We start from the raw sequence: 23,475 nt of genomic DNA, 5'->3' as shown, positions 1-23,475 counted from the left end.
TATACCATTTATTTTTAGAAACAAAGCTTTTACAACAGGAAATTTCTGGTGTATACGGTGCTAGAATATCACATTGTGCATGCTCCACTATTCCTAAAAAGTAGAGCAAAACATTCTCAACTACAATATGATTAACACTGACTTTAAATGTAGTTGTTTTACGATTTGTAGTTACATTGACTCAGATACAGAAATGTAAATTTCAAAATACATTTTTTGGGGAAGGGCGCAGGGTTTGAAACATGTTGGATGACACGGACCAACAACAAACTACCAACACCATAGAAGAGCTCCTGGATCTCATCATGCTCAGCCTGGATGAGCGTATTTATGTGTAAATGAGAAATGACAGCTTTTAAGGTAGATTACATATTTCTGATCAGCATTTACATACAATATTGGGAGATGTGGAAGAAACTGTGACTACTATAGAGATTGATGAGGAAACATACGAAGAGATACATAAATCAACAAAACAGAATATTCCGACGCTTTTTGTCCAAGGAGGTGGTGGTGTACTAGTTACCCCTCCATTAAGAGTTGGCTGAAACAAAGAATTTATCATGTATGGAATATAGGAGATTTTGTGTGATTGCCTCTTTAAATGTAGAAGATATTCAAGAGAGAAACCTGCGTAAATTTTGATATTAAGAAATGACCAAGGATTGCTCCACTTCTGAAATGAACTGATTGCAGGTAACTCAAAAATTCTTACGCTAAAGGACATTTTAATTTTTTTCTAACCCTTTCAATAAATATTATCATCAAGATGCAGAACTCTCTTTTCAGGAATTGATTTGCTCTGTTGTTTTCTCACACAATTTCTGATTTTTTTTCCTTTAAATTAAATTTGATGTTTCCTTTTTTGATTGAATTAAAATATATTTCTTTAGGGGCGCCTAGCTGGCTCAGTGGAGCATGCAACTCTTGATCACAGGGTTGTGAGTTTGAGCGCTACATTGGGTGTAGAAATTACTTAAAAATAAAATCATTAAAAAAAAATAAAATACATTTAATACAATTCACTTTGCTCATTAGTTCTTATTTCTTAACCTGTAATGGGAGGGGGGAACGTAATTTTCCCGCCAACAATTATCTTTGTAAAGCTCTGTGCTTACTTGTAAACCTCAAATTGGACTTCTGTGCCTAAAGGCAGCTTTGAGAATTGAGAAAAGCAAATCATTTCTAGAAATTCTGAGGAGCAATAAATACTGAGGAGATGGTAGGAAATATATTTCATGGACCACCTTAAACTAGAGGCGACCAAGTAAAAAAATTATAGGAATGATTATGACCGCTTCTCAATCACTGAACTTGGTCTCCCCTTGCTTAATCACTCTGATTCTTGCCCCATTTAGAATGCCAAGTAAATTTCGATCAAGGAATTACTTTCTTTTGCATAAATTGCTTATCTTTACCTCTAACTTGTCTTGATTTCTGCTTTTACATTTTAATCCTCTTACACTTACATGTGAGCCTCTTTTAGGTTACTGTGGTCTCTGTTGTTTCCCAAGGTCATACCTGAGACAGTGGGAAGCTTATTATGGCAACAGGGGTGAACAGTCTGAGATTTGTTCCCTAGTGGCTTCCCAGTGGGAAGTCTTATGCTACTTTGTCTTTGGATGTTGATTTCTACAGAAGTTATAGCTGCTCCTGCATAGCAGTGGGACATGGGGCAGTACCTGCTTTGGATATTCCCGATCCCTGCCATGATTTCCGGTTTAAAGGCCATCCCTATGCCGATCTTTGCTTCCCTGCTCTTGACTAGCCTTCACAGCACCTGTGTACTCAAATGGGGCATGTGGAAAGTTTTCCATAAACAGGTGACATTCTCTGCTTGTGTGTACCCTATTACTATTTCTCTTTCCACATCAACCCAATCTTAACCCTAGAAATGGAACCATGTATAGTCTCAGAGTTCAATTTTGGAAATTAGTCACAGGCCCCCACTAGCTTAGGTTCCATCTTTAACCTAGCTGGGGTTTCTACTTTACTCTCTCAAGTGCTTGGCTCTTGAAAAATGAAAACCTGGTTTTCTTATTTCTAAAAATTGGCTTTGTGAAACTTGTTTAGATTTCAAGAGGTGAACAAGGACACTTTCTTGCACTCTCCAACTCTCCAGGTATAACAAAGGACTCTCTGAGGAATGGAGCACTCTGGCAACATAAAAATATATTCAAAGAAAAGCACATTAATAGATTTTGAAATATTATCTTGATATAGATATCATGACTTCAAAAATGGTTTTTAAACTGAACTTGCCTTAAAGCTTTGAAAGTAAAGATATAATGACAATGTAACAAAATAAAAGCATTAATTTACATACATTTTCATCCATAGATTCTTCAGTTGTTTAGTTTCATAGTTCTGAGGCAGGGAAGTCTAAGGTCAAGGTCCCTGTACGGCTGAGTTCTGGTGAGAGCCCTCTTTCTGGTTTGAAGGTATACTCTGTGTGGATCAGTGGCTCCATGCTGGCTTCGCTGTCCACCTTCTAGCAGATGTGGATCAGCAAGCAGGAGTACGACGAGTCCGGCTCCTCCATCATCCACCACAAATGCTTTTAGGTGGACTATGACTTTAGTTGCATTACATCCTTTCTTGACAAAACCTAACTTGTGCAGAAAATGTGATGAGGTTGGTATGGCTTTATTTGTTTGTTTTTTTTTTTTAATTTGTTGTTTTTTGGTTTTGGATTTTTTTGTTGTTGTTGTTGATTTATTTATTTATTTTTGGCACTTGACTCAGGATTTAAAAACTGGAATGGTGAAGGTGACAGCAGTTGGTTGGAGCAAGAATCTCCAAAGTTCTACAATGTGGCTGAGGACTTTGATTGTACATTGTTTTTTTTTTTTTTTAATCATTCCAAATATCGTGAGATGCATTGTTACCAGAAGTCCCTTGCCTTCCCAGAAGCCACTCCATTTCTCCCTCAGAAGGGCCAGTCCTCGCCCAAGTCCACACAGGGGAGGGTGATAGAATTGCTTTTGTGTGAATTATGTAGTGCAATTTTTTTTTAACCCTCACCTCATACTTGTTCTTTTTGTTTTAATTTGAATGGTCTGCCATCATGGCCCCCCTTTTTTGTCCCCTCCAATTTAAGATTTATGAAGGCTTTTGGTCTCCCTGGGAGTGGGGTTGAGGCACAGAGGCAGCCAGGGTTTACCTGTACACTGACTTGAGACCAGTTCCATAAAGTGCACACCTTAAAGGGAAAAAAAAAAAGAAGGTGGTCATCTTCTTGCTAGGTCCTCATATGGTAGAAAAGAGAGTGAGAGAGGAGGCAAGCTTTTTCCTGTCTCATCTTATAAGGACACTACTGTCATCCTGAGGGCTCTACCTTTATGACCCAATTACCTCTCGAAGACCCCGTGAACAAATACCATCACACTGGGAATAAGGGTTTCAACATGGAATTTAGAGATGACACAAACATTTAGTCCACAGTATTTACTTAGTTTAGTTTTAAAGACCCAGTATATTAATTAATTTTGAAGTCAAAACCTCTACACTGTCTGAATTTGCTTTTGTATTGGTAATTACTTCCTCTACTATATTGAATTAGTCAAAAGAAAACATGTTCCATTTCAGTTAGTGAGACTTCCTCATTACTTGTCTTGATGTTGCTTTAGCATTTACTTACCTTGGCTATATATCATTTTTCAAAGCCACCAAGTAGCATATAAGTAACCCTGTGTAGGATACAGAGCATGGAAAGTTATTTAATACTTGTGCCTCCATTTTATCATTTGCAAACTGTGAAATTAACAACACACTCAATCCAGAGTTCTTATGAAGATTAAATGAGATAATGTAAATAACAAGGACATTGCACAGGAGGTGTTTGATATGTTAATGATTCTTACCTAGTTTTAAATTTTCTAATCAGTATTTTTTTTCTTTACATTTATCGATTAGATCTAACAGTTTTTTGGTGGAGTCTTTAGATAGAATTTTGTTTGTGTAAAATCATGCCATCTGCAAATAGAGCCAATTTTACTTCCTCCTTTGTAATTCTGATGACTTTTATTTCTTTTTCTTGAGTGAATGCTCTGGCTAGGACTTCCAGTACTTTGTTGAATATGACTAGTGAGGGTGGGTACCAGTGTCTTGTTTCTGACCTTAGAGGAACAGCTTTTTTTATTTTTTAAAAAAGATTTATTATTTGAGAGAGAGCATAAGCAGGGCAGAGGGAGAGGAAGAAAGAGAATCTCAAACAGACTCCCCACAGAGCATGGGGCCCAACACGGGGCTTGATTTCAAGACCCTGAGATCATGACCTGAGCTGAAACGAAGAGTCAGATATTTAACCAACTGAGCCATCCAGGTGCCCTGATAGGAATAGCTTTCAACCTTTCATCATCGAGTATGACATTAGCTGTAGGCTTATTATATATGGCCTTTGTTATATTGAGGTATATTCCTTCTATACCTAATTTGTTAAGAGTTTTTATTATGAACTGATGTTGAATTTTATCAAATGCTTTTTCTGCATCTATTGAGATAATCATGTGGTTTTTTTTTTAAATTCTATTAACGTGATGTCTTACATTTATTGATTTATATGTGTTGAACTATCCTTGCAACCCAGGGATAAATCTCAGTTGCTCACGGTAAATGATCCTTTTAATGTGCTATTGAATTCAATTTGCTTGTGTTTTATTGAGAACTTTTATGTCTGTATTCATGAGGGATCTTGGTCTGTAGTTCTATTTTTTGGAGTGTCCTTTTCTGGCTTTAGTATCAAGGTAATGCTGGCCACATAAAATGAGTTTGGGAGTGTTACCTACTCTTCAGTTTTTTGGAAGAGTTTGAGAAAGACTGGCATTAATTCTTCTTTAAATATTTGGTAAAATTCACCATTGAAGCCATGCGGTCCTGGGCTTTTCTTTCTAGGGAGATTTTTTGATTACTGATTCAGTCTCCTTCTTGGTAATTGGGCTGTTCAGATTATCTTTTTGTTTCTATCTTGGTAGGTTGTACGTTTCTGAGAGTTTTTCCCTTTCTTCTAGGTTGTCTAGTTTGTTGGTGTATGGTTGTTCTATTCAGTGTTTTTCTAGCTTGCCTAAGGAACATTACAACTCTAATTCCCCTTTTTCTCATTGACTGTAGGATTTTTCTCTTCTTATTCTTTTTTTTTTTAAGATTTCATTTCATTTATTTATTTGAGAGAGAGTGAGAGAGAGATCACATGCAGGGGGAAAGGGTGGAGGGAGAAGCAGACTCCCCACTGAGCATGGAGCCTGATGTGGAACTTGATCTCAGGACCCTGGTATCATGACCTGAGCCAAAGGCAGATGCTTAACTGACTGAGCTACCCAGGTGCCCCTCTCTTCTGATTCTTACAAGGAAATTATAAAGCTCCCTTTTGTTTTGTTTCTGAATCCTCATAAAATATGTTGGTCTAGGTTTTAGGTTTAGTAAATATTCACCAGGTGGTCTGTAAGTCATTTTCTTAAAGCACAACTTCAAACAAAAATGACTTTACTCTCAGCAACAACAGATAACTGGCTTCTTATATTTCTAGGTGGTTTAAATACTAAAAAAAAAAAAAAAAAAAAAAAAAAAAGATTTTGCCTTAAGAGATACATTTTTTTTTTAAAGAGATATATTTGTTGAAAGTAAGAATTACATAAGGAAAAACCATATCTAAAGTCACTGCACCCGTATTTCCAAATACATAAAGTATTTATACCAGTCATTCAGGTATCCACTCTGACTTGGTAAGAAATATTACTCATCTAACCTTCATGCTTTTTCTAAACATGGAAAAATGTGTAATATTTGCATACATTTGTAGGTAAATATGTCATTATCTACCTAATAGGACGGTTTCTATTCGTAGTTTCTATTAGGCAACTCAGGTAGCGGTATCTAAGCCGAATAAGTCAAAATCCCATGTATAGCTGGAGCGAGTATGGATCCTCCAGATACCAACTTCTAAGTAGAGAAGCGTAAAACAACACAGACTCCCACATGTCTACATAATCTTTCCAATTCACCTGAAATCCTTCCAACTTAGCACTCTTCTCCAGTTTTAAGTAATTTTCTCATAAAGAACTCTCTTAAAATTGCAATGTCTAATTCAGAAGGATAACACATTATGACATTGTCTGCCATTAGCCTACTTTCTCTGATTAGTTTTGGACTAATTCCCAGGCCTACCTCCCTCAACATCTCATCCAGTAAAACTGAAAACTGGCCAAGGAATCTGTATATTGTAACAAGCATCCCTACTGAGTCTCTGGCAGTTGGTCTTGAAAAATATTTTTAGAAATGCCGCCTAGGAAATCAGGGCTGCTGCACAAAGTTAATAAACAGCTGGGGGAGACTTCAAATAGCAAAGCGATTACAAGATAGGCAGCAGGATTTTTGAGAGCAAATAATCTATTTTGTAGTTTAAACCAAGACTGACCTCTGATGGCATCTCTTTTTACTTTATGTGGCCATCCCTCAAGGTATCTGAACTCTCTGAGAATATATATAAAAGTAAAAAAAAATCACTATAAAGTACAGCGTATTAAGGCAAATTGCAAAAATACGATTTAATTAAAATTTTTACACCCATATTTAATTTTTTCTTTGCATCTTCATTCATTTTAATCATTAGTGCGACTATGAAGGGTCACAGAAATTGCTATAGAAAGTTTGTGAAAGTTGAAAACTCTTATTTTGTCAACCTAGATTGGGAACCCCTTCTGTAGCATTCAGCTCGTCTTCAAAACTCTTACTTATGAAGACCACTTTAGGATCTGTTTTTAATTCTTTGTTGTTATAGGTATAAGGGAGCAGACATTGGGTCTACTGTTTTCATCACTATATCAGTGGAACATATCATGGAAGAACCCCAACCTCAATGGAAAGAAAATCACATGCTAGTGTAGACTGGTAGCACATTATGAAACGCATGTGTCTCTCAGTGAAATAAAAACAGTCCATTTTAATTTTGAAACTGGAGTTGGCAATCATCATTTATGATCTTTTATTTTAGTTTTTAACTGTTAGATGGGAAGACCTTAGATAATGAAGAATAATTTCCTACTTTTTAATGGTCCTAGCAACTAGAGCATATTTACCCTTAATGGGGCTAATCTGTCTTCAGATAGTCATTTGATAAGAATGGCTTATACCATTATATTTTGTTTTAGATATTATTAAAATAATAGAATCTTATATGCAATTTTAATACTTATGATTAAAATGGAAGTTAGGCACCTCAGTATGCTCCATTTAGATTGCAATGTCTGATGCGTTATTTATTGCACAAATAGGCTTGAGGATACAAAGCCTTACTTTAGCAACTCCTTACAGGCCTCCTATTTAAAACATGCCCCAGGTAGCTGTAAGATATATGCCACATTTTACAGCCCCTTTATACCTATTTTTCAAACTATCTACAAATATTAAAACTTATATCACTGTGATATGAAATATCTGAGACTAAAAACTGTAATTTTAGAGACAATTTGTCTTTGTGTTCCTATATTTATAAATGAAAGACGACTATAAAATACATTCAAAGCTGCCCACCACAGGCAGGAAATCATTACAAAGAACTGTTGTTCAATAAGGTTTCCAAGTGTTCCTTAATTCAATTTCAGTTTGAATCTTTTGAAGCTGAACAACCGACATTGTTAACCAGGTGTTAGAGTTGGATCTTAATAGCTCTTACTTTGTTTTCTGTGGGATGAAAATGGAAGCTAAGCAACTTTGGAACCTTGATGATCTCACCTCATGGGTTTAAAGCAGGGGTGGGCAAATGTTTAATGGCAAAGTGCAGACAGTAGGTATTTTCAGCTCTGTGGACCACACGGCAATCGGTTGCACTACTCAACTCTGCCATTTGAGCTTGAAATCGGCCACGGACGGCACGTAGACAAATGGGCACGACTATACACTGTATTTCCAAAAACAGGCAGAGTGCTGACCCCTGACTTCCAACATAGAATGCAAGCACACACAAGTAAAAGGGTTCTGTTTCATATGGAAGCTGAGCCCCGAGCCGGAAGTGTGAATTCCACATCTCAGAGCCGTTGTGATGTCATCACTGACCATTTCTGCACTCCTTCATTCACACAAATTCTGTGAAGTGAAAGAAGAAATACCACTTATCTTTTATCTCCTGTTACTTCATGCTTTGAGCACACGGTCTATGTATCACCAAGGTAGCTGGTTGTTTGCTATTAGATAAAATTAAGAGTAACAAACCACCAAAAACAGTCATTTTCACAGTGAATAACCATTCGTCCAAAATAATAAAAATAAAAAGCACTATAAATGCATGGTCTCGTTTATCATAGGAACTGCCATGTTATTATTGTAAGGAAGGCCCATGGATAGACAGTGGTAGAGGACTTTTTCCCTAATTTCAGTGGGAGAAATTTAGGACAAAGATGTACTCAGGGTTAAGTTTATGAAAGGATTGGCATGAAGTCTAGCTATGTGTTTGATAAGATTCAAGTTGTCTAAGTAAAAACCATGGTTTGTCTTATTGCACTCCTGAGGGAGATAACAAAATCCAGTTTTGTGATTTGGTCAGTCTTGTAAGTATGATGTATACATCCTGCGGTAGAAAACATTTTTTAAAATATTGTGGCAGAGAACGTTGTTTCTCACCGGTATCGGTGTTATTTCTCTTCTTTTGAGACACATACATTTCTTAGGCCCTTGGCAGTTTTGTGGGGCCATATGGTTGTGTTCTGGCCAATGAAACATGGACAGAAGTGATAGATGTTACTTCCAAGACTGGTTTTTAAAAGTTCTGCAGAAATTTCCATGTTCTGTTTCTTAGTTTATTTACTGGCCACATACAGAGAATACATTAGAGCTCTATAAGGCCCAAGAGTGATTGGGACATGGAATCATGAGATTAAAAAGAGTTCTGGATGGAAGTGAGTTTAAGAGTCAAAGTTGTAATGTCTTAAGAGAACTGCGTGAATGAAAGATAAATAAAAGTTCAAGCATATGACTTTTCTAGTTCTAATTTACTATAACATAAAATATATATCTATCAAAATTAGAATTTTAAAAATTTAAATCTTAAAGTTCTCTTTGAAACAAGTTTCAAATAGCTCAAAAAACAGATACCAATTTCTACTAATTATCCTTTCACATAGAATGTTTACATCTAAACTTTTCAATCTTACCCATACAATCTCGTTTGAGTAAATATGGTCTTTTGTTAGTCTTTCTTCTTCGTAAGTGCCATTGTATGTGACATTGTGAGGTATACTTTTTGCCTTTTAATAGTTGATATCAGAATTGTAGACATAAATAATTTGCCTTATGGCATTTTATAGAGTAATGTTTTTTTTTTTTTTTAATAATGATTTTTTATGTTAGTCACCATACAGTACATCCCCGGTTTTCGATGTAAGGCTCGATGATTCATTAGTTGTGTATAACACCCAGTGCACCATGCAATATGTGCCCTCCTTACTACCCATCACCGGCCTATCCCATTCCCCCACCCCCCTAGAGTAATGTTTATCCTTTGCATTCTATGGTAGTTTTGGAAAAAAAATAAAATGGACCTAAATAAAATGGATTAACTGATCAATCTTAAATTTAAAAAACAAGTAATATAGTTACATTTTGAAATCTGAGTTAAAATTTGTGATAATTGTATCGATCTTGTGTATTTTACTACAATATAAAGGGGAAAATGAAAAGAGAAAAAAATTCAGTAATAAGTTAAATTATAGATTATTTTTTATGACAGATTCCTATTTTATATTTTTAAACTCTAATAAAAGTATACTTTTTTTTTAAACCTAATATGCATTAAAAATCATCTGGTATTGATCCTATATATTATGCTTAATAACTAATTTCAAAAATAAATTTCAATAAAAGAGACAAATTACATTGAAAATTCAGGAAAAAATGGCAAGCTCCTATTTTAGCACTCTTGGGTATTCAACTCTAATTGTCATTTTTCTTAGGGTATGCAGAAGTACTGAGAAGTTTCAGGCAGAAAGCCTGCTGAGCAACCAAAATGATAGCACATATGCTTTGGGAGTTTAACTAATGCAATTCAGTGAAATTGCTGATTGAAGAGATTTCTCATGTTATTAGTAAATGAATTTAGAGTTACAAGAGACAAGTTGTAAAAATGGCAAACATTAGTAATTGTCAGATGCTTACAGTGCATTACAATGTACCTGCATTGTGTAAATAGTAAATCATCACCTGTTAGCATATTCAAACAATTAATAAGAGTTACAAGATTACAGAAAAACATGAGAAAGGTTAAAAGAAAAATTATTAAACACAGTAGTGTTGAGTGAGAAAAGTAGCTATGGATTACAGAAAAATAATAAAACGATGATATTTAAAGCTCTTTCTTAAATTTCAATTCCATTATAGTTAACATACAGTGTTAAATGTAATGTTATGTTATGTACACCATAACATGGATATGGGTGTACAATATAGTGATTCAGCACTTCTATACATTACTCAGCGCTCATCGTGAGAAGTGTACTCTCAATGCCCATCACCTATTTCACCCATCCCCCCATCCACCTTTTCCCTGGTAACCATTCATTTGTTCTCTATAGCTAAGCGTCTGTTTTATGGTTTGTCTCTCTCTCTTTTTTCCTTTGTTCATTTGTTTTTTTCTTAAATTCCACATGAGTGAAATCATATGGTATCTGTCTTCCTCCGACTGACTTATGTCACTTAGCGTTATACTGTCTCACTCCATCCATGTTGTTACAAATGGCAAGATATCGTTCTCTGTGTAGGCTGAATAATATTCCATTGTGTGTGTATATTCATATATGTACATAAATTTATATATAAATATACACATACATGCACCACATCTTCTTTATCCATTCTTCTATTGATGAACACTCGGGCTGTAATAAATATTGCTGCAGTAAACATGAGGGTGTATGTATCCCTTCGAATTTAAACCTATTTTGTGTCTGGGTTTTTGTTACTATAGCGTGGAATCTAAATCTATTTATTATATTATTTTACTTGGTACATTTCCATTTTGAGATTTAAGATACTTGTTTTTAATTGTACATATGCAGTCCTAATCAGATTTATCTTTAAATGATTTAATGTTCATTTCTTATCTGTTATGGACTAAATGCTTGTGTCTCCCCACCCAAATTCATATGTTAAAACCCTAACCCCTAATGCGCCTGTATTTGGAGATGGGGTCTTTATGGAAGTAATTAAAGTTAAATGAGGTCATCAGAATGGGGACATGATCCTACAGGAATAGTGTCCTAGTAAGAAGAGACACTGCCAAACTCTCTCCCCATGTGCTTACCCCCAGGAAAGGTCATACGAGGACACAGTGAGAAGGTAGCCATCTGCTCACCAGGAACCAACCAGGCTGGCAACTTGAACTGGGACTTCTAGTCTCCAGAACCATAAGGGAATAAATGTCTTTTGTTTAAGCCACTCAGGCTATGGGGTTTCATTATGGCAGCCTGAGCAGACTTCTATGCTGTCTTGAAAAACAAAATTTCATGCCTGAGCTTGCATCTCCATTCTCACCATTGGAGTGGACTTACCAGGAGAGTGCCCTGGTAATATACACCAAAAGAGAATTTTTTGTGTGTGCTTACAGGTTAACATATGATGAATTCTTATCTGTTATAAGAAGTATAGAGTCACAAATATTTTTCTCTCAAAATTTAGTGTTTATAGTATTTAGCATCATGGAAAAGAATAGTGAAAGGATTCAGATTGGTTTCTCTTTCTAGGTAACTTCATATTTCTGCTGAATGCTTGTCTGATCTTTTTTTCATCCTTGCAATTAAAAAAAAATATATATATATATACAGATGTATATGGGGGGAGGGAGGGAGGGGGAGAGAGAGGGAGAGGTTTTAGTGAAATTCCAATAATTTTTCCAGGTACAATTTGTGCACTTTTTCATACTGCATATTTTTATTACTCTTGAGTTCTTTTTGGTTTTGTTTGTTTCAGATCACATAGATTACTAAATCTTTCACCCCTGCTTCTGCTGGTTTCTAGTTTTTGTTTAGGAGCACCAGTCATCAATTTGTTTGGGTCCATTCTCTCTTCTCACCATCTGTAATAGCTCTTGTTGGTATTATTTATGTGTCCATTTCCTCTGTATTTTGGAGAAGTTTCTCATATTTTTTTTTATATTTGCACTTGTCCAGTTAGATGGAGACATCCTCATGAAAGTTCTCTTTATGTTAAGACATTGGTGGAATTTTCAATGACTTTTATTGATCTGTCCCTGTTTGGCTTTGAATATTGTTTGGTCTCTTATTTGTATTGCTACTATTGCCTTCTCCTTCTTATCATATGTCTAATATAGGATTTTCTCTTCATTTTCAGTCTTAACCACTATTTTATCTTGTATGTCCTCATAAATAGAATATAGCTGGGTTTTGCTTGTTTTATTTTATTTTTTATTTTTTTAGAGAGAGAGAGAGAGGGGGCACGGGGGAGGGGCAGAGGGAGAGGGAGAGCGAGAATTTTAAGCAGACTCCATACCCAGCATGGAACCTGATGCAGGGCTCAACCTCACGACCCTGAGATCATGACCTGAGCCAAAATCAAGAGGTGGATGCTTGACTGGCTGAGCCACCCAGGTGCCCCAGGTTTTGCTTATTTTAAATACCAATCTAAGACTCTATCTTTTAAACAGTCAAATTAGTTTATGCATGTTCATAGTCATCAGTGATACGTTTGGATATATTTTTGCCATCCTGTTTTTTCCTACTTTACATAATTTCTTGATCTTTAGCTTCTTTCCTGCCATTCATTGGTTTGGTCAAGTTTTACTTTTGTCCCATTTATGTTTCCTTACTTTTTGTACCATTTTACATGAATGTCCTTAAGTTTTAGTGATGATTATTTTATTTTATCTAATGAAATATTTCACTGCAGAAAGATGGTATACAAAAATATCATTAAAAAAATACCTAGGCTCCTCCACCCAAGTTCAGAAACAAACCATTACAAATAATGCTTCAAGGTCCCTACATAGCTTTCCCTTGTCATAGCCCTCTTCTTCTTGCCAGAGAAAATCTCTTTGCTGATACTGATGTTTATCCTATTATTTTCTTTGTACTTTAACAGCATATGCATTTATTTAAATTGTTACCTTATTTTGCTGCTTTAAACTTTGATATTTTATGGTTAGTTTTTCAGCTTTTTTTTTTTTTTCAAAAGAATGTAGAGAAATTTATTGCCATTTCAAGGTATAACTCAGGTGAATCACACACAAAAAATCATTAAGTTGACATTAAAATATGTTATTTGACCAGATTTGTCTTTAGAAGATTTCTCTTTTGATAGGCAGTTTGGCCCCTAATATAGTGTAATTTGGTATAAACACATTGTGGATATTTTAAAAGTCCTATAAAAGCATGTTTTATGATGGTTCATCATAAATAAACAATAACATATATTAATATAAATTAATTGGTGGATGCATTTTTGAGTTTGTATAATGTTCTAGAAGGACCCTACTTTCTCCACCATATTTTATTTAAATTGGATATTCCTCTTGTGTTGCATTTGTCAAAATGCGCTCAGTAGAATGTTTCTTTTATATATGTCAAGTTGTATCCATTCAAACTCTGGAATTCCCCACATAAAACCCACATGAGAATATGTTAGGAAAATTAAAAATATTTTACAGCCACATTAGCAAGTGTTTCAGCAAAACATACTCTCCAGCTTTATTTTTGGACTCAAAATTAAGGTTTTTCGGTTTGCACTGTGTCGATACATAGTATTGGACATGTGGTTGGTGAGCCTCCCTGAGGAGATTCCCTTTACTACCTCCTTCCTTCCAGTTGTGTCCCCGTCTTTTTGTCCACACCCCGTTGGACTGGGGCCAATCAGTCATTTTTCTCTGCTAGACTCTTCCCCTTGCTTCCTGTCACACAGCCAGGTAGAGCAACCCAACACCCAGAGTTTCCAGTTCTTCTGACTGCTTCTATACTTGAATGGGACACTATACTACACACACTGTACTCTGAGGCCCAGTTTTGCCTCATGGCCTGTCTGGAAAAATCTCAGGTGCTGAGTGGACCCACTTGCTGAGCAGCCCTCAGTGTCTCTTCTCCGTTCACCATGACATGTTAACGAGCAGGGTAAAACAGACTTTATTTCACATCTTTACTTGCCTTTTTCTCATGCATGCTGCCTTAGATTTCCATCTCCTAAATAAATTATCAGTTCTTTAACCTATCCCTCAGGTTCTGTTTATTAGAGACTCTGTCAAAGAATAATATAGCCCTGTTTGTTTCCCCTTTGATATATCAGTTTGCATTTCTGCCTATAAGACCACAGCTTAGGATGCCATGATGAAACACTCAAATTGAATAGAATTTATGCTCCTCCATCAACTTAGATCATCTTCATGACATCTAAGATGACCTTCATACTCTATTAAAAGGAAACTGAGTTCGTGGCACCCTCTTCTACTTTTTTCTTCCTGCCTCACCCTAGGCCTGCTTCCTCACAGGTATGCTATCTATCTCAGTGAATAATCCCATGAACCTGGGAACCATTTGTTCCCACTCCTTACCCAAATTCAGTTTATTCACCAGGCCTTTTACTTCTACTCCTAAATATTTCCTGAATCCGCTTCTCTCTTCACTCTCCCACTTTCATGGCTTAAACATGGCAGCCATCATTTCTTACTCAAACCATTTCAGTCCTCTCCCATTTAGGCTCTCTTTCTTCAGTCTCTAGTCTGTCCTTGAACCTGCTGCCATCATATTCATTTTAAAGTGATACCAACTAACACTTGCTAAAAATCTCTTCAGTAACCCCCCATTGTCAAAACTATAACATTAATACAAACTCCTAGCGTGCCACACATGACCTTTGTGCTCAGATGGTTCCTATCCAGCTATTTGAGTTTTTTAAACATGCCAAGTTTTTTCACACCTCAGAGGTTTTGTTTTCTTTTGTTTTGCTTTTACATGCCATTTCTACCACCTGATATATCCTTCTGCTCCATGGTCTATCTGATAAATTCCTAGTAATCTTTAAGGGACAGCCCAGTGGTCATATCATTTCTTCTCTTAGGCCTTTCCTGATGTTCACATCCCTCCTTCTTGAGTGATGATGCAATTCTCTCCATTTTCTCTTACACGCTTCTTGTAGGGATGGTCTCAAGGCAAAGGCAGATGAGCAAGAGAGGAAGTGGAAACATGTAGGTACTTTTTCAAGCCTCTGCTTGGGTCAAGTTTGCTAATATCCTATTGACCAAAGCAAGTAACAGGGAAGAGTCCAGAATCAAGAGTGGAAGCAGAACGACCTGAGAGAGTGAGAAGGAACTGCAAAATTCTATGGAAAGGGGCAGGATAAAAGAAGGGTGAACAGTTAGGGCCATTAGCACAACTGATCTACCACACGCTGTGAATTTTTATTCCTGAAAACCTGGGTCTCTATAGAACCTTTATCTTGAAGTGTACTCAGAGGTTATGTATAATGATGAAATTAACCAAATCTCTGCTTGACAATGCACTGTATAGGAGGGGACTAAAAGACATTGCGGGTGACTGACAATCATGAGCTTTTGGAAGGGATGCTCAGTTTAACTATTACAAGCACATCTCCTTGCCAGTTAATGTCATGGCTTTAGTGGTTTCACTTGTCACTAAGAGGTGTGATTTTAGAGAGCTGGATGTTGAGTGAGAGTGACAGGAAGAATTCAGGAAAAAATAATAGGAAGGTGGATATTATAAAATAAATAAGACACAGTAATTGTTGCTACAAACTGAAAAGTAAATGTGTTATGCTCTGTTGAATTAATAGATCCTGAGTTCCAGACAGATCAAAATGCACCTGAGGGACTCTTTTTCTTTTTCAAATAAGAAAGAATGAAAGAGAGAAAACATCTTTAAAAATCTGTATTAGGTTATCCATGAGAACTTCAGTGAATAGGTAACAAATATGTATTCACATTAGACCAATAATCGAGTGACAGCCAAAATTGTTTACCCAGTCTCTTTGCTTGTGGTCTACTTAAGCAGATGGCTCTGCATGCTTTTGAAAGAAACTTTTCTCGAACCTAAGTTTGAATAAAGAAATATACCAAATGAACCCTATGGGGATTGAAAAGCTGAGTGTTGGACATGAAAGGACTTGGCACTGAATGAGAATTTTAAGCTAATCATAAATTACTGTGGCTATAACAAAGCATTGGATTGAATGAATCCATGATTTTACCTTTTTTTTTCTTAGATGCTATTATATTACCCTTATCACCTCCACTCTTGATTCCTCTTAGTGGTTGTCATATATACATAGATATTTGTGAGGGATGGCCTAACTCTTGATGGATGGAGGGGCCCATTATATAAACAGAGCCATCTGGGGTCAAAGAGAAGTCAAATTGGACATCCCAGTAAGTGAGCAGAGGGCAACATTATGGTTGAGATCTAGGCAATCAGCCTAAGGACAACATACTGGAAAAATTTAATAGTCTATTCTCTTGGATAATAACTAAATATTATATTAATGATACTAACAGTATTAATGGTAATAGCATTAAGTACTATTTCTTGACCTTTGGCTATATGTTAGGTACCTGGTAAGTATATTTTATGTGTTATCTCTTCTGGAGGTCAGTTTTATTGCCCTACATTCTGGAAAAAGAAACTAAAAATCAGAAAAGATAATATTCATGGTCACACAGTCAGTTATGGGGACAACTCATTTGTAAACTCAGGTTAGTAGGACTTCAGGATTCCTGCTTTTTTTATGACTAAGGTTGTCACTTTGTAGAAGGACTTGATTACTAGATAGGTTACCAAGAAAATCAGCCTCTCTCCCCCACAAAAATAAGCGATTATCAGAATTTCGATAGAAGGTTCATGTTGGGATCACTTGTCAGTAACGAGGCTCAGAGTAGGACAAGTAAAGAATATCTTCATGCTGAGTCCCGTATTGTTGGATAAGACTAGAGGCATTCAAGTATTAAAGTTTCTTTTGCTAATTTTAAAAATAGATGATATGATCAGAAGCCCACCCATACTGGTTATTCTTTTTCTTCCCTCAAATCCATTTTCCCTCATTTTCTGCTCTGTTCTAGATCCTCGGAGGCTGACCTCCATAGAGGACATTAGTCAGCTTGTCCTGTGGACTCTGGTCGGATTCAATCAACTAGAAGCACCAGCTGGAGACTAAAGTGTGTGTGAGAGAGAGAGAGACTAGGGTAAGTGTTCCTGCCCACCCCAGTCCTGGCGGTAACTGCCTGCTTTCACACCTATGGTTCTAAAGGGCAGCCCCTCTTTCCTGCCAGCAGCTCCAGCTCCCACAGGGCTCTAGCCAGCACTGCTCTGCGTATTGTTCCTCAAGCCTGTTGTAGCTAGCTGATTGGGTCCTGCTGTCCATATTGGATGCTTTACACTTGCCACATCTCCACATTTTATTCCTTTGTTGAATTATTTTCAGTTAAATCTTTCCCAGTGTGCCATCTACTTCCTGTCTGGAACTTTAATACAAAAGGGACCATATGCCACGGGTTACACCTACTGCCTTGGGGTAATTTTTAAGCTACCTTTTATAAGCTTTATTGAGGTATAATTGATACACAGAAAACCACACATATTTAATGTGTATAATTTGATGTTTGATGAGTTGGGACATGCATAAACACCCGTGATACCATCACCACAATCAAGGTAATAGATGTATCTAATACTTCCGAAAGTTTCCTTGTGTCTCTTTGTTTCTTATTTTATGTGTTTATGGTAAGAACACTTCACATCTACCCTCTTAACAAATTCTGAGGTGCACAGTACCATATTGCTAACTATAGGCACTACGTTGTGCAGTGGGTCTCTAGAACGTACTCATCTAGTATTAATAGAAACTTTATTGAACAGTAACTCGTTGAACAATAACTCCCTGTGGTGGTTTTTCATACTCCTCTTTTACTCTCAGAAGTATGCTGGGTTGGAGGATAATTTATACGGTCATCCTGTTGATCTACCATTTAAGCGTTAATTTTATATTCTTTTTTTTCTTAATCCAAAAACAGTGGAGGAATTGGGAACTGAATTCACAAAGGCAGGATAGCAAAATACATAATGCTTCAGAGTCAGAAAGAGGATTTTACTCCCACGTGTTACTCATGAGCTCCGTACACTTGGATCATTTAGTTAATTTCTCTGAACCTGTGATATTATCTGTAAAAGGAGAAGAATAAAACCCACGGTGAAGGATTGTTTTAAACATCAGAGAGTATATAAAGTGTCCTGCACATAGTAGGTGCTTAGTAATATTTTATCAAAATGATTATTACTGATACAAACATATTTATCTTTGAACTCTTATAACAATCCTCAATTAATGGAATTATTTAATGGATGATTTTCAAATGCACATCAGTTATAAACCAAAAGTGGATTCTTAGCTATTTTCAGTTTTGAAATAATTTTTTATAATGATCCTCTTTAACATTGCAATTTTCCTTAAACTTATTTTAAGATTTTATCTTTAAGTAATCTCCAAACCCAACATGGGGCTCGAACTCATGACTCTGAGATCAAGAATCGCATGCTCTACCTACTGAGCCAGCTAGGCACCCCTCTAATTTTCCTTACGTTTAAATGAGTTTCTAAAAAGTATAGAATTATTACCTCCAATTTCATTTCAATTATGAATGTAGCCTGTTAGCTTGCTTAGTGTTACTATGGGCAATCAGGTCTTACCTCCCGTCTCGCCCACTAGTTGATCTGTTCTGAGCAACACGTAAAGGGGACTGGATAAAAATCTCAGTGTACATACTTTCAGGCTATTGGTTATAGGCTAAAGCAGAGTGAAGAGGGCTTCTTTTTACTCTTAGACCAGAATACTGAGGAACTAAGGTGGAATGGTACTTGCATACGACCCTTAATAACTGTACGTGTGGGCTCATAAACGTTCCAACTGGCCCAGGCATGGCCTCTCGTAACAGGGCTGAAGGCTGCTTGGCTGTTCTACCACTGCCACATTGCCGTTGTTACGGAGCATCTCTACATCCCTTAATGAATGCTCTCCGAACCGTGGGCCTTGTTATTGTGTGGCTAGTGTAGTACCTTGACAACTTAAACTTTTCATCAAAGTTGCATCTAAAGCCACCTCAAGAAACACAAATGAAATTATATATGTCCAAAGATAATGTATACAAACTGTGTCTAGTACATGATACATAGGTAAAATTTCTTTGTTGCATAAACACGAATTTGCTTTCTCTCTTTCTTACTCTGAACAGGATAGCTACTGTAAGGGATATAATATTGGTCTGATATGATGGTGTTCTATCCTATCACACATGACAACTAGTAGAGAAGAAATCAGTGTTGTTAACTCTTTCATGCATTCATATGTCAACATTTATTTGCATCTGACTCACAGGTATTAGGGAATACATTGGGGACATAAAGACAAATAAATCATGGTCTCTTTTCAAGAAGTTCACCCTCTCTTGGAATTTTCCTCTGCTTCCTCGCCCAATGTAATCAGTTACTTCCATAGAGTCCCCTTGGACTTTGTTCAGACATCAGTTATAAGTTTTATAATTAAGAATACACAAACCAATTTTCACCATTGTTATAAAGTGCACTATCCATGTTATATTATTTACACATCGATCAATGACCTGGCAAAGGGTCTTGGTAAATATTTAATGTTAAAATGTCCCCGTCAAATAGCGATCTTGTGGCTTATGGTGAGTTATAAGCCTTGTTTTATAACAGGCAAAAATGATCCCTTAAGGATCACAAAGCTCAGTGTAAAATGCAAAACGATAAAACTCTCAGAAGACAGGAGAAAATCTCGATGACCTTGGGTATGGTGGTGATTTCTCAGATAAGACACCAAAGGTATGATCCATCAAAGAAATAATTGATAAGCTGGACTTCATTAAAATTTAAAACTTGTGCTTTGAGAAAGACAGTGTCAAGAGAATGAAAAGACAAGCCACAGAACGGGAGAAAATATTTGCAAAAGACATGTCTGATAGAGGACTGTTAGCCAAAATATACAAAGAAGTCTTGTATGTGCAAGAAATTCTCCACTGGAAATCTGGAACGTACGTCAACAGAGAGACCAGAGTAGAAAAAAGTTTTGGGTTTGGGGTAAGAGTTCTTATTTTCTTTATTCCTTGCCAAGTATAAATTGTACACTTTTTTTTTTTTTAAGAAAGCATGGCATCAGATGCCTAATTACCTTCTACAGTGCTTAGTCACTGGCTCATCTGTTATCACTGGATATGTGTAGAGATGGCTTAAAAATAAAAGCTTTAAATACACACACACACACACACACACACACACACAATCACTAGATACGTTGAAGGCTGAGTATTGCCACTAGAGAGTTGATGGCTATAAGGTTTGAAAGAGAAGACCAAAACAGGAAACTGAGCTTTTTGTAAAAAGGAGTAATTCTCTAGTTTCCATTGTTTCCTTTTGAAATTCTAGAAATCAAGAACCCTATTCAGAGAATATAGGTAAGAATGTTGTATTTCAAATCTACTGGGCTCTGAACACTTAATTTCAAAGTTAGATAAAGCAATATAAACCATTGAAAAGTCTACATTTCATACTACCTGGGGAAAAAAGTGACCGAATGACCAACCATGAAATTGGTTTAGTTTGCCTTTAGCGTGACACCTTCTTTCTGAGCTTAACCCCAACTTCAATCTTTTGCTCTTCTCTCCCTCACAATCCTTCCCCCACCCAGTGCTTTCAAGCTTTATCCAGTTTTTCTCAGGAAGAAAGGAATGGTATAATAAATGGATTCATACTAAGAGACTACAGTTCTTTGTTTCTCAGAGTGTGTTCCCCAGAGCAGAGAAATTGGTATCACCACGTTTACTGAGTAAGAATCTGCATTTTCATAGGGTCCCCATGTGTTTTATATACATTTTATAAGATAATCAGGAGATTCATATGCACGTTCAACTTTGAGAACACTGGTAGGGACGTGGCTGTTTTCCAGAGCACTGTTCTTGAAGTGTGATCCCAAGGGGAGCAAGGTCAGCATGAGCATGGAATCTATTAGAGATGTAAATTCTCAGGCCCCAATCCAGACCTTCCACATCAGGAACTCTGGCAATGGGGCCCAGCCATCAGTGTTTTAAGAAGCCCTCCAGGGGCTTCTGCTGCTTAAAAAAAAAAAAAAAAAAAAAAAAAAGGTAAAGACCACTGTCGCAGAGCATCTACATATAAAGAATTGCTCATTTCAGAATTGTAGGGCTCAGTGCAACCCGAAATGTGGAAAGGGCTGGGAGTTTTATCTCACAGAACCTCCTGGCCTTCCTCCAACTTGCCTAATCCTGAAATTCGAGATGTTTGCAAAAACGCCCTATGTGTGCTTTTCAGATTAGCCTATTAACTTGTCTCATAGCTTCTGAGAGTGACTCTCTTGATACCAATTGGTTTAATTCAAGAATTCTCCATTACTTTAGCCGTTCCAACCTGTGAAATTTCATGGTAGCAGGACATCGGGCTGTATAGCCATTTTAATTAGCTGCCGATGACATGGAGATCACGGACTTACTGGAATTACTTCAGTAACTTAAAAACCTCTGCAAAATTGAACTGTCTTTTCTTTTTCTCCCCTAGCTCATTGCCCAGATGCCCCTTGTTTAAATTTCTTAGCTCTGCTTTTTAATCTAAACTGGTGTCTGTACGTTTCTGTGTTTGTATGTCGATTCACTAATGTTTCAGATCAGAGCCCGTTGCTAGTAAATATTACTGCAAGGAGGCATTCTTCACTGGTTTTAATGTGCTTTTCAACTGAAGAAGGAGTGGTGATTCATGCTGCTTAAACTCCAAAGTAAACAAGAAGTATATGAAAGTATGAATGATTGCCCTTAACAGTGATCACACTGTAGAATAGGGCACTTTCCTACAGTGAAAGTAGTTACAAGACTTTTCTTATTTTAAGATAGCCTCTAGTGTTCTTCCAAGACTAGACGATGGATTAATGGAATGGCTAGGCAAAAATATTCTGTACTATTTAAATAACTTGTCTTCTGTTATTTAAAGCCTTTTCCCCGGTATTAAGCAGAGCAAAATTGCTCTTTGCTGAAATACTTTTCCAGTGGTGTGGCTCTTAGTTCATTTCGCCATTATGGCATTGAATGAGTTGCTTTTACTTTCAGTAATGCTTATTTTGTTACAAACTATGAAATATTTGTTCTACCTTCCATGGAAGTGTAAAGAAGTTAGTCTTCGTGCCCAAGATAATTGAAGTGATCACCCCTGTGGTATATTCATGAAAGTGTTAAGCATATTCAGTCGCGCTAACCCACAACAACGGTCTATTAGTTATGACATATTTGATGTCCTTAAAGGGGAGCACATTAGTGTAAGTGCTACAGACTTACAGTTTTATATGTGCCCTGGAGATGTGTTGAGACTTTCCTGTAAATTGTTCAAACTAAGTGAGAAGCATAGATAACAAAGAAAACCATCTCTCAGAGAACTTTTCTGTGTCACATTAGTAATTATTTTTGGCACTTTCTCAGAGTCCAACAACAATACATTCATACTGAGGTTGGAATTAATAGATAGAAAGAGATAAGCGCTATTAATTAATATCCTTTCACGACATTCAAGTGAAGAGAATCGTTAAACCAGCCAAGATTTTACCTTTTAAGAAACTTGTGCAGAGTGGAAATATTGACAGGGTGGAGGAGTTTACTGGAAACGAAAGGAGGGGTGCCATTCCCTTCTAACGGAGCTGGGAAATGACATCAGTCTACCTGTCAGGCATGCGGTAATGACTGTCATCAAATGAGAAACATTCACTTTGTATAGAAATGGAAGTATAAACATAACTCTAATGAATGTTTAGCTTTGTCACTATTTAAAAAGTTGGATTTTTTTGGTATTAAATTGCAAATATAAATTTTAACTTCATACATATATGCTTCTGCCTCCATCATCTGTCAATCAAACTATGATTGATTCCAGTCTTATTTCATGGGCAGAGTGAAGTCTTGTGTTTTAAAAAGTAGTAAAGATAATGAGACTGGCACTTATGCTTTCCTTTCTTATACTCTAACTTTTTACTTAAGTGTGGCGTACATATGGTAAAGGCGGGAGTGATAAGTGTGTATAACTCGTTGAATTTTTACTAACTGAATGCGATCATGGAATTAACACTCAGATCAAAAAACAGTACCAGTACCTTGCTACCCTAGAAGCCTCTTTTTGCCCCCTTGGGGTTTCTGCTCACCTCCTGCTCAAGAGTTATCACTACTTGTCTTCTAATAGCAAATAGTTTTACTTTTATAGAAGATTAATAGAAGATCAAAGCAGATAATCAACTAACCTTTCCTTGAACACCTTGGTCCTTTCTGCCAGTGGCGATATCTTTATCCTTTGTTTCGGGGTCTGGCATGGCTACTAAAAGCTATCACACATAAATATCTGGATTTCTTCTATTCCGGTGCCTCTCAAAGTGTGATCCAGGGACCCTGGGGACATACCTGAGAAACTTTTGGGGGGGGGG

General features: G+C 36.6%; 1 protein-coding gene and 1 long non-coding RNA gene across 2 annotated transcripts in view; both read left to right on the top strand.

Moving 5' to 3' along the window:
- The window catches only part of LOC103668276, a 258,377-nt gene that overhangs the window by 191,460 nt on the left and 43,442 nt on the right, over window positions 1-23,475 (top strand). Inside the window, exon 4 of the long non-coding RNA XR_005835593.1 lies at window positions 17,057-17,179. This is a non-coding gene — a long non-coding RNA (uncharacterized LOC103668276). The remainder of the gene's footprint in view (window positions 1-17,056; window positions 17,180-23,475) is intronic.
- Window positions 243-556, top strand: LOC103668189 (U6 snRNA-associated Sm-like protein LSm3). Its single transcript, XM_040633322.1, is given in 1 exon segment — window positions 243-556. A coding segment is annotated over 1 exon segment (306 nt). The 3' UTR covers window positions 549-556.

Source organism: Ursus maritimus (assembly GCF_017311325.1).
Source record: "Ursus maritimus isolate PB19 chromosome X unlocalized genomic scaffold, ASM1731132v1 scaffold_X1, whole genome shotgun sequence".
Lineage (NCBI taxonomy): Eukaryota > Metazoa > Chordata > Mammalia > Carnivora > Ursidae > Ursus > Ursus maritimus.
This window is presented reverse-complemented; position numbering and strand designations above follow the sequence as displayed.